Source organism: Gopherus flavomarginatus, chromosome 12 (genome assembly GCF_025201925.1).
Source record: "Gopherus flavomarginatus isolate rGopFla2 chromosome 12, rGopFla2.mat.asm, whole genome shotgun sequence".
In the NCBI taxonomy this organism is placed as follows: domain Eukaryota; kingdom Metazoa; phylum Chordata; order Testudines; family Testudinidae; genus Gopherus; species Gopherus flavomarginatus.
In genome coordinates, this window is record NC_066628.1 from 5621606 (window position 1) to 5635973 (window position 14368).

The 14368-nt window shown below is 57.9% G+C and overlaps 1 protein-coding gene across 5 annotated transcripts; it reads right to left on the reverse strand.

The window, feature by feature from the left end:
- Nucleotides 1-684: 684 nt before the first annotated feature.
- GTF2H4 (general transcription factor IIH subunit 4) lies at nucleotides 685-14335 on the reverse strand. 5 transcript variants are annotated; one of them, XM_050919509.1, is made up of 14 exons: nucleotides 14246-14335; nucleotides 9649-9782; nucleotides 8931-9035; nucleotides 8196-8327; nucleotides 7187-7283; nucleotides 5896-5984; nucleotides 5514-5625; nucleotides 5228-5296; nucleotides 4410-4493; nucleotides 3995-4127; nucleotides 3344-3474; nucleotides 2803-2850; nucleotides 2325-2403; nucleotides 685-1808 (listed from the first exon to the last, which is right to left on the reverse strand). In XM_050919509.1, exons 2-14 carry the CDS (start codon nucleotides 9777-9779, stop codon nucleotides 1636-1638), a joined length of 1383 nt encoding a protein of 460 aa, XP_050775466.1. In that variant the 5' UTR covers nucleotides 9780-9782; nucleotides 14246-14335; the 3' UTR covers nucleotides 685-1635. The 5 variants fall into 5 exon arrangements, with proteins under 5 accessions (XP_050775466.1, XP_050775467.1, XP_050775465.1 ...); XM_050919510.1 differs by lacking the exon at nucleotides 14246-14335 and adding an exon at nucleotides 12628-13049; XM_050919508.1 differs by lacking the exon at nucleotides 14246-14335 and adding an exon at nucleotides 10156-10178 and having other exon boundaries at nucleotides 5514-5622.
- Nucleotides 14336-14368: the final 33 nt, after the last annotated feature.

The window sequence follows — 14368 nt, forward strand, 5'->3', positions numbered from 1 at the left end:
CTAACATTTCATGGGAACTGGCCATAGACTTTACACAATTAGCGTCTCCTGCCATCCCGACATCAACAGGAGCTCTTAGCTGCACCTGCTGGTTTCCTAGACCTCCAGCCCCTCTAGTTTTTCACATGGTAGTTAGTCCTAGACATTTCTATGGCCTTCAGCTGAGCACCTCACAAGTAGTAAGGAATTTCACTCCCCCACCCTTGCAATCAAGGATATTGCTGGTTTACAGCTGGCTAACCGGGTGCAGAGGGGCACAGGGACAGCACTGATCTGTGGCTGAGGAGGAAATAGAACCCAGGAGTCCTGTGCCTTCACCCCAAACCCCCCTTCCCTGCTAATGGGAGCAGACAGTGGCCTTGTCAGCATTCCCATCTCCTCCCCAAACTTTCTCCTTTTCCCAGCCACAAAAGTCCTTCTAGACCTGAGTAGAGGCGAGCACTGGCCTCCGGAGGGACTAAGGACAGGCTCCTCCAGCTGAGATGTATGTTGGGGTGAAAGTTTTACATTCTGTGTTGGCTTTTCTGCGGCCTGAACCCCTCCACCTAGGGGTGCCCGTTAGCACCTTACAACCTGGCTTTGTCATCCCCTGCATGGAGGGAAATTTAAGTCAGGGCTCCCCAGCTACACCATACTTGCCTGCAGGAGGCGCTCTGTGTCAGCCAGCCAGCCAGCCAATATAAATCTTTCAAATCGGAGCTTTATTCAGTCTTCTCAACAGTTACAAAAAACTATTTACAGGCGTTGGGCTGGATTCTCCTGTTCCCCTCATGTAAATCCAGAGAGACCCCATGGAGCCAGGGCTGGATGCTGAGCGTGGTGTCAATCCAGAGCAGCCCATCGATGGCAGAGTCAGGGTGGGATTCTGATCTGGTCAGCCAGTGTGAATCCAGTCACTCCAATTCCATGCATGGAGTTGCCACTGGTGCAAATCAGGTGTGACTTCAATTTAGTTACTCCTGATTTACACCAGATGAGAGGGGAATCAGCCTCACTAAGGCCAGTGCAGTTACTCATTTACACCCATCAGCAAAAGCAGGGTCAGTTGCTTTGTCTCTCAGGCCCCTGGCCTAGGGCAGGATAGGAGCTGGCGCCCCATAGGGGAGAAAGGCCCGAGAGGAATCTCCTCTGGCTGCTGGAAAGCATCGAGTGTGGGGGGGGGAGGGGGGCATAAGGAGCATAACCCAGCTGTGGATCACCCCATAGACGCAGGGTGCAGACCCACTCACACCTACCCCCACCTGCTTCTAACACAATCCCAACCCTAAGTCACATCTTGGAAGGTTGCATCCAACTCCACTCCCAGCCCATGGTTCTAGGGTGATCAGTGAAGTAGCCCCTCAAAAACTGATGCAGAGGGATGGGACCAGTTAGCCCCCACCCCTGTGACAGGAGGGAAGGGGGGGAGTGTGTCATCATGGAACCCCTTTGCTGCTGAAAGAGATCTGCCAAAGGAGAGATCCAGTTTGGGGGAAGGGGTGTGCAGGGGTGAGGGAGAGGTGCTGCAATTTAACCCCTTCCCTGCTGGAGATCCACGGAGCTTCCTGATGTCACCACTGGACACATCTCCCCTGCACCGGATGTCGCATGGTGGGGAGCGGCAGCCCACTCCTCCTGGCCAGGCGTGGGGGCCCCTCAGGAGCTCTGCTTCTGCCTCTTCCAGAAGCGCTTGACGTCAGAGTGGCCGGCAGGTGTCACCACCATGAGGCGCTTGGCCGGGTTCTCGAAGACCAGCACGCCCAGGTCCCGCGCGTGGTTTCGCAGCAGCTCAAAGTCCACCTGGGACAGGAACTGGTTGTATAGCACCCCTGTACGGGGGGAAAGGGAGGAATGGAAAAGTGAGAGACATGGAGGGATGAAAGAAGAGGGAAGGATGGATGGAGGGAAAAATGGGAGATGGAGAGATAGGAGGAAGAAGGATGAATAGATGGAAGGAATAGTGGGAGACATAGAGAGGGGGAGATGAGAGAGGGAATGGGGCAGAAAAGGGGAATGAAGGATGGATGGATGGATGGGGGAGAGAGGGTGGAGAGAGGGAGAGATGGATGGAGGCAGAAGAAGGTGGCAGAGAAGGGGATGAGGGACAGACAGTTGGATAAATAGGAGGGGAAAGAAGAGGGAGGGAAGGATGGAGGAGGGAGATGAAAGGGGGAATGGGGCAGAGAGGTGGATACAGGACAGATAAAGTGGAACGGAGGAGGGAGATGAGAGGAGAATGGAGCAGAGAGGGAGGAAAAAAACCCATCAGACTCCATCAGGGCACCATCTCCTCCCTGCTGCTGCTGCCCCCCCCCAGCATCCAGCCCTCCCCCCAAGACACTCACCCTCGGAGAAGCGCAGCCGGTCGCGTTCCAGTTCCCAGAGCCGGATCTGATCTGTGATGGTCGCGGGCAGAACTGGGGTCTGCGGGGGGAGCAGGCGAGGAGTCACTCAGCAGCTCCAGCCCCACGTCCCACTCCCAGCTCCCAAGGATGGAGAACATCTAGGCAACCATAGGGCCCTGATCTCTATGGTATCTGCCCTCTCCCCTCTGGGTCTCTGGACCGTCCCCCGTCTCTAACCCCTCTCCTCCACCTGCCCTGCTCCGTCAATAATCAGCTTTTCTTCTAGCCCAGCCCCTTTCATCTCTGCCCTGGCTAGGTCACTCCAGCCCCTAGAAGTTAGGGAAATATCAGTGGGGACCCAGGAGTCCTGGCTTCCAGCCCCCACCCCCACCTTGCTCTAACCCACTAGACCCCACTCCCTTCCCCGAGCTGGGGATAGAACCCAAGAATCCTGGCACCCAGCCCCCCGGCTCCTCACCTGTCTCAGCATCACGGGGTGCGCTCTGGTCCGTAGGAAGTGGATGATCTGAAGGCGGAGGGGATATTATTACTGGCCGGCAGCCCCTAGCAGCCACCCACAGCCTGTCCCTGCCCCCAGGGCTGGGGGTACAAACCCATTTTGGATGATCCTTCCCCGTAACCAGACTGTCCCGTTGGAGGGGTAAGCGTGGGTCCATATGATGCCTCATAGACCCGCCTCACCCTGCTCTAAGCACTAAACACCACTCCCTTCCCAGAGCTGGGGACAAATTCCAGGAGTCCTGGTTAGGGCAGAGGGCACTGGGAGCCCATTAGACCCAACTTCCCTCCCAGAGCTGGGAATTGAACCCAGGAGTCCTGGCTCCCGGTGGGAGTGCAGAGAAGGGAACTGGGCTATCCAAAGCAGGAAATGTTTGATCTGTTTCTCCCTCCAAGGGGCAGGCTGGGAGCCCCGTTGCTCAGGATTGGGGTGATCCCGTCCCAGGTGGGAGCCCTCATGGGGTCTCTGTGAACCCATGGCCCCTACCCCCGGCTCTCACCTGCTCAGCCGTGATGCCGTTGGCGATGGCCTGCTGGACGCTCTCGCGGGTCACGTGGGCCACCACCAGGTTGGGGAAGCGATACTGCATCTCGGAGAAGAGTGCGATGAGCGCGATCTGCAGCTCCGAGTCTGGGGCAGGGCGGGGCGGCAGTGGATAGGAGACAATCAGGTAGTGGCCTTATCTAGGGAAGCCCCCTCCCCCCGAGGCATGGCCAGCACCATCTCATGGAATCAGTGCCCCCCAGAGAGTCATCACCCTTCGCAGCCTATGGGAGATCCCACCCATAGATCTCCCTGCATGTACACATTGGGGTCAGGATCACTGACCCTGTGTCAGAGGGGGAAACTGAGGCACGGGAAAGGGCACGTGCCCCTCCAGGTCACAGAGATCTGGGAACAGAACCCAAAAGTCCTGACTCCCAGCCCATCTGCTCTGACTCATTAGCCCCACTCCCCTCCCAGAGCTGGAGATAGAACCCAGGAGTCCTGACTTTCACCCCTCCCCCCGGCTCCCATGATTTTGGCCTGTTAGGCAGCAGCTGCTGCTCTCATTTACCCCCACACGCTCCATGTGCTGGCGCTGCAGTGATGAGGGGATTGGGGATCGGAGACTAGTCACATGGGCGACCTCTGACCCTTGACCTCTGACCTGTATAAGCGTAGACCCTGTAATTGGTCTCTACCACGACGAAGCCCTGGTTGTGGGTGTCCGTGGTTGTGCCAGAGATTCCTGAAGACAAGTTAATGGCCAAGCGGGTGGGGTAATAGCGCCGTGACTTCCTCTGCAAGGGGGGGAAACACGGGGTGTCTTCAGAGACCCTCCTTCCATGCACAGCTCTGCTGGTGCCCCTCAATCCCGACCCGCAGCCCCCAGATCACCCCAACTCCCCACAGCTCTGCTGGTGCCCCCCAATCATGACCCAAAGCCCCCCACTAGCCCAACCCTGGGCTCCCCCCACTCCAGCTCCGCTGGTGCCCCTCAATCCCAAACCGCTGCCCCTGCTATCCCAGCCCTGGGCTCCCCCCACAGCTCTGCCGGTGCCCCTCAGTCCTTCTCCACATACCTTCCTCTGGAAGACCAGACCAAATTCCCGAAGGTGTTGAAGAAAATTGAGCAGCGAGTCGCTCATTCCCTCCACCGAGTAATCCTGGGAGGTGACGAAAGCAAAGTCGCTTTGTTTCCAGACATAAGGAAGCCCCAGTGAGACTCCCATATTATCAATCCCCTCAGAATCACTCCCCATAGCTCTGCCCTGTCTGATCCTACATGTTATGTTCCCAACCGGGGGCTCCCAGCCCAACATCCATCCAGATTCTCCACCCACAGCCTGAAATTGACCAGTAGGGTCAATTTCACGCAGCTTCCCTTAACTCCCCTCCCCTCCTCTCTGCAGCAGCAATGTCCCTGTAGAGGTTTTCTACCATGTGTTGCAAGAACAAAAGGAAGGAGGGTCTAGTGGTTCAGGCACTGCGCTGGAGCTCAGGTGATCTGGTCTCAATTCCCTGACTCCCTGAGTGACCTGAAGCAAGCTGCTTCACTGCTCCCTGCCTCTGTTTCCCCAGCTGCGCAATGGGCGCGATACCCTTTCCCTGTGAGGCTCTCCGACGCTATGATTGTAAAAGAGAACAAACAGCCAGCAGGTCTCCCATGGAGAAGTTCATGATAGAACCTACTGTGTTTTCCTTCTTGCCTTGTTCAGCTGATCCAAACCCCAGTTAAATCAGTTTGCTCAAGAGGTGGGCCTGGGAGCCAGCACTCCTGAGTTCTATCCCCGGTTCTGGGAGAGGAGTGTGGTGTAGTAGGTTAGAGCAGGGGGGCCTGGGAGCCAGCTCTGGGAGGGAAGTGCAGTCCAGTAGTTAGAGCAGGAGGTTCCCAGCCTACCTTGCCAAGGGTGGAGAAGCTGAGCTGGAAGAGGAAGGACAGGATCTCCACTAGGTCCATGCCCCGGGTCTGCAGGGGAGACAACGAGGGGTTAAAACAGCCGGTGGGGGTAGGAATGCAAGAGGCAGAGCTGCTGGGAAGTGAGGAGGGGCAGTGGGGAGAAGGGGGATAGTGGGGAGAGAAGGGGATTACTCCGGCAGCAGACAGAGGGGGAGGCAGTTGGGGGCTCTGGGGCCTGGGGGGAGAGACAAAGGGGGCAGGCAGTGGGGCAGGCGGGAGATCTCACCTCAGCGGACTGCAGGTACTGCAGCATGAAGTACCAGAGCTGGGAAGACGTGTCCAGCAGCAGAAACTGGAAGCCGGCGGAGGTGATGCAGGGGGGCTCTCCAGGTTCGCTGCTGGGGGCGGGCAGGGAAGACAGGGATTACGACTCAGCACCCCCGCAACTGCAGGTTGGGTCACTACAGCAGCCACTAGGGGGCAGAGGGGAGCTGGGGGGTCCCTGGCCTGTCCAGTCCTCGGCCTCCCTCCATAGGTGGCCGGGGGGGGCTGGTTTCAGGGGAAAGGCCCGTGTCCCATTCTCCCCACCAAGCCAGCCAGTGCCCGGTCCTGGGGCAGGATCGGAGCCGGCGCCCCCTAGAGGGGAAAGGCCCTGTGTCCCCACTCACCTCTTCATCAGCCCGGCTTGGATGAGGAGCTGGGCGAGGTCCTGGCTGACCGCGGCGCTGGGGGAGCCCACCATGAAATGCAGGATCACCTGGGCCAGCAGGAGATGGACACAAGGATGGGTCAGCAACCAGGAACGCTCCAGACACACACCCCATTTGCAGGTGCTGCCCTTTTCTTACACAAGGGGGCCTCTCAATCCTGTTCCACTAGGCCAGGGGTGGGCAAACTATGGCCCGTGGGCTGGATCCGGCCCACGGGATTGCCACCTCATGGCGCCGCTGGCCCCAAGCCACTCCCAGAAGCGGCTGCACCACCTCCCTCCCCTGAAGCCCCCATTGGCTGGGAATGGGGAACCGTGGGAGCTTTGGGGGAGGTACCCATAGGCAAGAGCAGCGCAGGGAGCTCTCTGCCCCTCCTCCTCCAGGCCGCTTCCCAGAGTGGCACTAGGGAGCCTGCCCTGACCCCGGTGCGCGCCGCTGCCACCCCGGAGCCGCTCCAGGTAAGCGGCGCCGGGCCAGAACCCAAACTCCTCCTGCACCCCAACCCCCTGCCCTGAGTCCCCTGCCACACCTCACACCCCTCCTGCACTCTAGCCCTCTGCCCTGAGTCCCCTCATACACCATGCACCCCTCCTCTGCCCCAACCCCTTGCCCTGAGCCCCTTCCTGCACACTGCACCAGCACTCCCTCCCGCACCCCAACCCTGCATGCAATTTCCCCACGCAGATGTGGCCCTCAGCCCCAAAAGTTTGCCGACCCCTGAAATAGTCAATGGCAAAAATCCCTCCTGGAACTCCGCACTCCCACGTTGCCGTGTGGCTGTTCCCCAACCGCCCCACCCCAGAAGTGGCTGCATTTAGGAACCGGGTGAGCGATCCCTATGCAGTGCTGCTGTGCAGCTGTTCTCCAGCGGCCTCACCCCAGAGATGGCTGCATCTCAGTGTATGGTTGAAAGGATGTGAAGCACACAAAGTGCTTCAGGATACTTTGTAGTGAAGGTGTTGGGGAACTGTTTACAGGGTTATCTTAGTACAGAAGTGCCCACCCAGTTGAGTCAAGTGGTTAGACCGGGGGGGGACTGGGAGCCAGGACTCCTGGGTTCTATCCCTAGCTCTGGGAGGGGGATGGAGTCTAGTGGGTTAGAGCAGGGGGCGCTGGGAGTCAAGACTCCTGGGTTCTATCCCCAGCTACAGAAGGCGAGTGAGGTCTAGTGCTAAGAAAAGGGTGGTGGCTGGAAGCCTGGACTCCTAAGTTCTCTTGGAGTCAGCGCAGGGGGTTTACCAGCACTCACCTCCCACCTCTCCTCAGCATATTTATCCAGCGACGGGACATCCCGCGCGTGTTTGTCTGGTCCCAGCTGGCTGGTGTCATCGGACCAGGCCTTGCCCCTAGAACCAGGGGCGAGAGACAAAATGGATTCGCCAGGGTCAGAACAGGCCAACGGATGGAGCTGTGATCAAACAGGGACCGGCTCTTTAAACGCGCGCTGCGCCACTGGAGTTACCCAGCATGGCATGAACACAGGTCTTCTCCTGACTTCGCTGAGCAGCAGCGCCACTGGGTGGCCACAATGTGAACCGCAGGTTACATAGCAAGGCAGTGGATAGAACCCAGGAGTCTTGACTCCCAGCCCTAACCAACTAGACCCCAGTATCCCCAACCCAAGGTATGCATAGAACCCAGGAGTCCTGGTTCCCTACCCCTTCCCCCCACTCTACCTACTGGACTACACTACTAAATGACTATAATTGGCACAGAGACCAGACCCAAATAAGTATTCTGATCTCAGTGATCCATCAGGACTCCTGGGTTCTATCCCCAGCTCTGGGAGGGCGGTGGGGGGCACTAGGATGCAGGACACCTGGGTTCTATCCCCAGTTGTGGGAGGCGAGTGGAGTCTAGTGGGTTAGAGCAAGGGGAGAGGCTGGGAGCCAGGACTCCTGTGTTCCATCTTTGGTTCTGGGAGGGAAGTAGGGTACAGTGGGTTAGAGCTGGGGGGCTGGGAGCCAGAACTCCTGGGTTCTATTCCCAGTCCTGACAATGATTTGTATTGTCATAAGCGGATCCTGTCCCCTCTCCATGCCTCAGTTTCCCCATTTGGGCAGTAAGGCTAGTGACTGCCCTGTGGGGGCACTGAGCTGCTCACGGCTGGAGTTTTCAGGGGGAATCAGATATCCAGCACAGTCAGTCAATGGAAAGCAGGCACCTAACTCCCTTAGGAACTCCCAGCCCCCCTGCGCAGGGCACGTAGGCATCCATGCTGCTGCTCCCTCTCCCCGCCCCTATCCCCAGCTTCTCACCCGCCCAGCAAAGCGATGCGCAGGTTCTCCTTGAAGATGGGGTTCAGGACCAGCCCCTGCAGGCCCCCCGGGAGTAGCTGGGTGTGCCAGAGCCGCAGCCCCAGCAGGACGTCAGAGCTCTCCTCCTGCTCCCTGTGGCAAGACCAAAGAGTGAGTGAGCCGAGAGCCTGCAGTCACCTCCAGGCTGCAGGGCAGGGGCTGGGACCCCAGCCGGGGGGTCAGGAAGGGATCTGGCACCATGGGGTGACTGTGCACAATGAGGTGCATTATGGGAAGTTTATGACCTCCTCTGGTGCTGGTCACTCGGCTGGGGGACTGGCTGACTCATGGGAGATGAGGCCGTTTTCCTCTAGGGGGCGCCAGCTCTGATCCTGCTCCAGCGGACTGGCTGGCTCAGGGAGTGGGGCCTGGGACATGGGGCCTTTCCCCTCTAGGGGGCGCTGGCTCCATACTAGCCCCAGCGTAGGGGACTAGCTGGCCTGGGGGGCAGGGAGTAGGACACAAGGCCTTTCCCCTCTAGGGGGTGTTGACTCCAATCCAGGGCAGGGGGACCGGCTAGCTCAAGGAGGTGGGGAATGGGCCTTTCCCCTCCAGGGGGCACCAGCCCTGATCCAGCCCCTGGCCAGGGAGACTGGCTGGCTTGGGAGACTGGGGGGTGGTGACCCCAGATCATTATTCAAAGTTCCATCTACCCCACCCAGGCCACCTCAATGGCCCTCCAGCCCCCAGACTCACTTGACATATTTCTTCTTTACCCATAATGCCACGGCAGCCTGAGGGAGGGGCTGCTCCAGGAAGAGCATCCGCATCACATAGTTCTTGGCCAATCCCGGCAGCTCACTGTGAAATACAAAACACAAGGACAGGCCCCCAGGGGCGCTCGACAGGGCAGCTCGACTAGGGTGCACCTGGGCTAGACACGCCCATGGGTCTGACCTCATCTGGCACGGCAGGGAGGCGGGATACCGGGCTAGATGGGCCCAGGGGTCTGGTCTGGAGTGGTAGGAGAGCAGGTGGGATACAGGGCTAGATGGGCCCACGGGTCTGGTCTGTAGTAGTAGGGGAGCAGGCGGGATATCGGGCTAGATGGGCCCGGGGTCTGGTCTGGAGTGGTAGGAGAGCAGGCGGGATACCGGGCTAGATGGGCCCAGGGGTCTGGTCTGGAATAGTAAGGAAGCAGGCAGGATACTGGGCTAGATGAGCCCAGAGGTCTGATCTGGAGTGGTAGGGGAGCCGGCCGGATATAGGGGTAAATGGGCCCAGGAGTCTGGTCTGGAGTGGTAGGAGAGCTGGCCGGATATCAGGCTAGATGGGCCCATGGGTTTGGTGCAGGGTGACAGGATACCAGGCTAGATTCAGAACAGTGCTGGAACAATCCTCCTAGTCTTCTCCTTCGCCCCCTCGGACCCAGCTGTCCCACCGGAGGGCTGGGGGGAGAGGGGAGCCCACGCACCGGAACACTGCCAGGCAGGTGGCGGGGTGGTTGTAGAGCCGATCCAGGATTCCTGGGCTCAGCCCCCGCAGGAATTCGTGCAGGTTCTTGCATTTCAACTGCACCTTCTGCAGCTTCATCACGGAGTCCATCACCTGGAAGGCAGCAGGGCAGATCAGGCATGAGCAGGGATCCTAGAAACTTATTTGCCACGGGAAAAAATGCACAACCACCGTCTCTGGTGGTTGATTTTTGAATGGACACAGCTAAACAGACTCCAAGAAACTCTTTCTAGCATAGAGAGGTTACCAAAGGGCATATGAGGTTTGGGTTTTAATGCAGCTCAACTACCATTTCAGCCTCCCGACATGAGGAATTAAAGTTACGGAAAGATACCGAAATTTAAAAATCCCCCCTAAAGACTGTACCACTGAGCTCGGCAAGGACAAATTTCACGGTGATGGAAATTGCAAGGCTGCAGATGGCGTTGGCAGGCAGACAATTACAGAACACACAAAAAGCACTGACCATAAACGGAAAGAGAACAAAAATGAGGGTGAACCAGCCAGGCCATCAACAATGGGAAAGAAACAATGCACTGTGAGTGGATCATTCCAGGGTTTTACAACTGTAAATATATCAATAAAACGCCGTGTTCAGCGGATACCTAGATATACTGTGGCTCGGGAAACTAAAGTTCAGCGTTCCATTGTAATCATGGAAAAATGCACATTTGTATATGGTGTTTTGTTTTTTTTAAATCGGAGAATGTTGGTGTTTTTATTATGGAAAATTAGGATCCTTGATGATGACAAAGGGTATCTGTGCCAGGTAACCCACCTTTACCTGCCACGTACTCTGTCTCCCTCTAGTGGCAGAACCGCAGAAGGGTTTCTGACTCCCCCAGCACCTCTGTGGTCTGGGATCTGCCCCCTAACTGGGGTGTGACATTAGCTTGGCTCCACTCCCTTGTGATTTGTGAATATAGGCTAATCAGCACCAGGCACAAGTGGATATTTAGCACCGGCACTTGATGTTGGAGCTTCAGCTGATAAGCTCCTAGGCCTTATTTCTAGAAGCAGAGTTATTATATGCATTATGGTAGCACCCAGACAGGCGGAGCCCAATTGCGTTAGGTGCTGTACACACACACAAGGCAGCTGCGGCTCCAAAGAGCCGATAATCTCTGGTTAGGGGCACTGGTTTATTATTATTATTTGTAGTCCGGTAGCAAATAGGAGCCCAGCCACAGACCAGACAGGCGCTGCAGTGCCAGGCGCTGCACAAACATAGAAGAAAAGCCGACAATCTAAGCATAAGACAAGAAACAGAAGGGCAGGGAGCACATGGGAACAATGAGACAGCGTCGCTCAGCACCTGTAGCACACCAGCGGCTAAATGATTATAGGTGTGACAAGGTGGGCATATTCCATGGTCTTGATTAAGCCAACGTCCATGCCTTAGTTTCCCTCTAACCTTTGCACTGCTGCCGAACGGGGGCAAAAGGGTTACATCTGCTCTTGGGGCAGAACTGGACACGCAAGGAACGTGTGTCGTCTGGCTGTCTGGGGCGGACTGAAAGGGTTGTTAAAGGCTGACCCATATCAGTGGAAACCCAACATGATGATGGAAGACACGACAGGGAGGGGGATGAGAAGTCAGCTTTCAGGAGAGGCTGGGTTGCTCTCACTTGGGACTGGGAGAAGGACTGGATTGAAGCTCACAGCAGCCTGGCCAGATGGATTATGTCTTAACCTTCACTGACGGGAAGTCCTTAGGTTAGGACTGGCGCAATCACTAAACCCTGCTCTGGTTCACAAAGGCTGCCGGGCGTTCCTGCAAACATGGGCTGGAGTGCACTGGTCCCTACAGAGGGTACAAGTCTCTATTAGGAGTCTAACTGGGCAGCGCTCACAGGATGAAGCAGGAGGGCCGGAGCGCAGAGGTTCAGTCTCAGAGGAAGAGTGGGTCCACTCGGGGGTCTGGCCCACTGACAGGCTTCCTCCAAGGGCCTGGGCAAAAACTGGGAGTGTAGCACTGACATGGTGGATCTGCGGAAGCAGGGGTCACGGCAGAGGAGAGCTATGAAGGACGACAGGGAAGCTCTGCAGACATGAATGTGGCGCTCCTCCCCAGCACAAGGGGCAGTGGGGGAGAAAGCATAAAGGGGCCTGTCCGAAAACATACCAAAGTGATGGAGTCTGGGATCAAGGGCCGACCGGAGGCGAGAGCTGAGCTCTCCACGGGGAATAAGAGATTAGGTAGGGCTAGGCCGGGGTTCTCACAATAAATTTTTTGGTGGCCTCAGAATGTGACCATCATCTCTTGCTGGTGGCCACTCTGATAATTTTTCCTAAAATACTTAAGTAACTTTAGGAAATAAATAAATAAATCAATAAATATGCAGAGATACACATCCAAATCATAGTAATCTATTGACATGGGTTTTTTTTTTTCCTACAGACACAGTAATAAAAATAACGTACAGTTGTCTCTATTCTCTACTGGACCTACACAGATTAGAAACACAAATAACATGCTTTGCACATTCTTGTCTTTCTGTGCTGTTGTTTCTTTTGCTTTTTTCGGTTGCTTTAAAAAAAAATAGAAAGAAAAAAAGACTTGCTAGCTAGTAAGTCTGTGCCTATGAAAAGTGATGTCTGTATGTTTGTTAATACCACTCTTCAGAGCAGCAGACTTGCTAGCTAGCCCAGAGGCTGTGAAAAGTGATTATTAACAAACATACAAATATCGGTTCTCACAGCAGACTTACCCAGTCCACGCAAGCCAGGGGAGAAATTAAGCCATAGATGGGGAAGTGGGCAGGGAGACAACGGTGACCTGGGGAGATGGATGGGGGGCTGGAAAGGCACCTGCTGCCACATAGCCAGAGTCCAGGGCCGGAGCCCAAAGCCTCATGACCAGAGCCTGCTACCCACCATCCCAGAGCTGAAGCCCAAAATCTGAGCCTCACCACCCCTGGGCAGGTGGGGAACTCACTGGTTGCTTGCTCTTCTGGCGTTTGTGGCTCCAGAAAGGGGCAGGGCCCAACCCCTGCTGATGGCCCTGGGGGAGGGCCCAACACTTTGCACCTGCCAGTCACTGCCCAGCAGGCTGTGGCAGCAAGAAAAGCCCCAGGGGGGCTGCATTTGCTGTGAACGGCACTGGAGGTGAGGCAGTGAGGCCTGGTGGACAGACACTCCAGAGAACTAAGTTCTAGTCCTGGCTCTGTCACTGGCTTGCTACGGGACCTTGGGCAAGTCACTGCTTTGTGCCTCAGTTTCCCCCAACCAGGAAAATCTTCATAAAGTCATAGAAATCTAGGGCCGGAGGGGACCTCAAGAGGTCTGCCAGCCAAGCCTCCTTTGTACAAGGCCTTGAGATCTGCATAAGGGATCCCCCCGCCCTCCCCGATCCCCTAATTCCCTCGTTCTACAGCGAAGTGGCCCCCTCTGTGCCCCCACAAATACTTTACCAACCCCCCAAATCACCTCATCCCCCACAATTTCCAAGCCATCCAACCCCCTCCACCCAACACCACAGGTGGGAATGAGGCTGCTGCTAATCCATCCCCAGCCCCTCAGGTAACCCCCTATTACCTAGCAATGCCCCCATCCACCTCAGGGCTTCCCCATTCTGCCCCCTCACTTCCCTAGCAATCGCCCCACTGCCCCACCCTGGTACTAGAGGGGCGTCCTCTCTGCTCCCACCTATATCCCTAGGGTCTGCCCTTCCTTTCCCCCCCAGGGCTCCCCTCTCTGCCCCCAAGCTCCCCCCCCCAGGGCTCCTCTCTCTGCTTCCCCCTCCCCCCCCCGGGCACCCCTTTCTCCTCCCCCTGCAACCTCCCCCTCCCCACTGGACTCCCCTCTTCACTCCCAACCTCTCCCTCCCCCCAGGGCTCCCCTCTCTGCACCCCCTCTACAACCTCCCCCCTCTGCCTCCCCCTCCCCCCAGGGCTCCCCTCTCTGCACCCCCTCCGCAATCTCCCCCTCTCTGCCCCCAACCTCCCCCGCCAGGGCTCCCCTCTCTGCTTCCCCCCTCCCCTCCCCCCAGGGCTCCCCTTTCTGCCCCCCCCTCCCCTCCCCCCAGGGCTCCCCTCTCTGCCTCCCCCTCCCCCCAGGGCTCCCCTCTCTGCACCCCCTCTACAACCTCCCCCCTCTGCCTCCCCCTCCCCCCAGGGCTCCCCTCTCTGCACCCCCTCCGCAATCTCCCCCTCTCTGCCCCCAACCTCCCCCGCCAGGGCTCCCCTCTCTGCTTCCCCCCTCCCCTCCCCCCAGGGCTCCCCTTTCTGCCCCCCCCCTCCCCTCCCCCCAGGGCTCCCCTCTCTGCCTCCCCCTCCCCCCAGGGCTCCCCTCTCTGCACCCCCTCTACAACCTCCCCCCTCTGCCCCCCCTCCCCTCTTTACGTCCTCCTCCCCATTGGACTCCCCTCTCTGCCCCCAACCTCCCCCCCCAGGGCTCCCCTTTCTGCCCCCCCCTCCCCAGGGCTCCCCTTTCTGCCCCCCCTCCCCTCTTTACATCCTCCTCCCCCCAGGGCTCCCCTCTTCGCCCCCAACCTCCCCCTCCCCACAAGGGCCCCCCAGGGTTCCCCTCCATCCCCCCAGCCCAGGGAAACCCACCTTCGCTCACCCTGAGCAGCCGCCCCGGGGATAAAGGGCCGCGAGCTCCCTCCAGTCCCCCGCCCACGGCTCCATGCGCAGCCCCCCGCCCCCCCCCCCCGGCTCAGCCCTCCCACGTCCCAT

What these genes read in the sequence shown, in the direction of transcription:
- GTF2H4 (XM_050919507.1), bottom strand. An exon ending in GTAAAGAAGAAATATGTCAA is followed by an intron (nt 8,328 to 8,930) that starts GTGAGTCTGGGG and finishes GTCTTGCCACAG; the next exon opens with GGAGCAGGAGGAGAGCTCTG. An exon ending in GTCTGGTCTTCCAGAGGAAG is followed by an intron (nt 4,128 to 4,409) that starts GTATGTGGAGAA and finishes CCCCCCTTGCAG; the next exon opens with AGGAAGTCACGGCGCTATTA.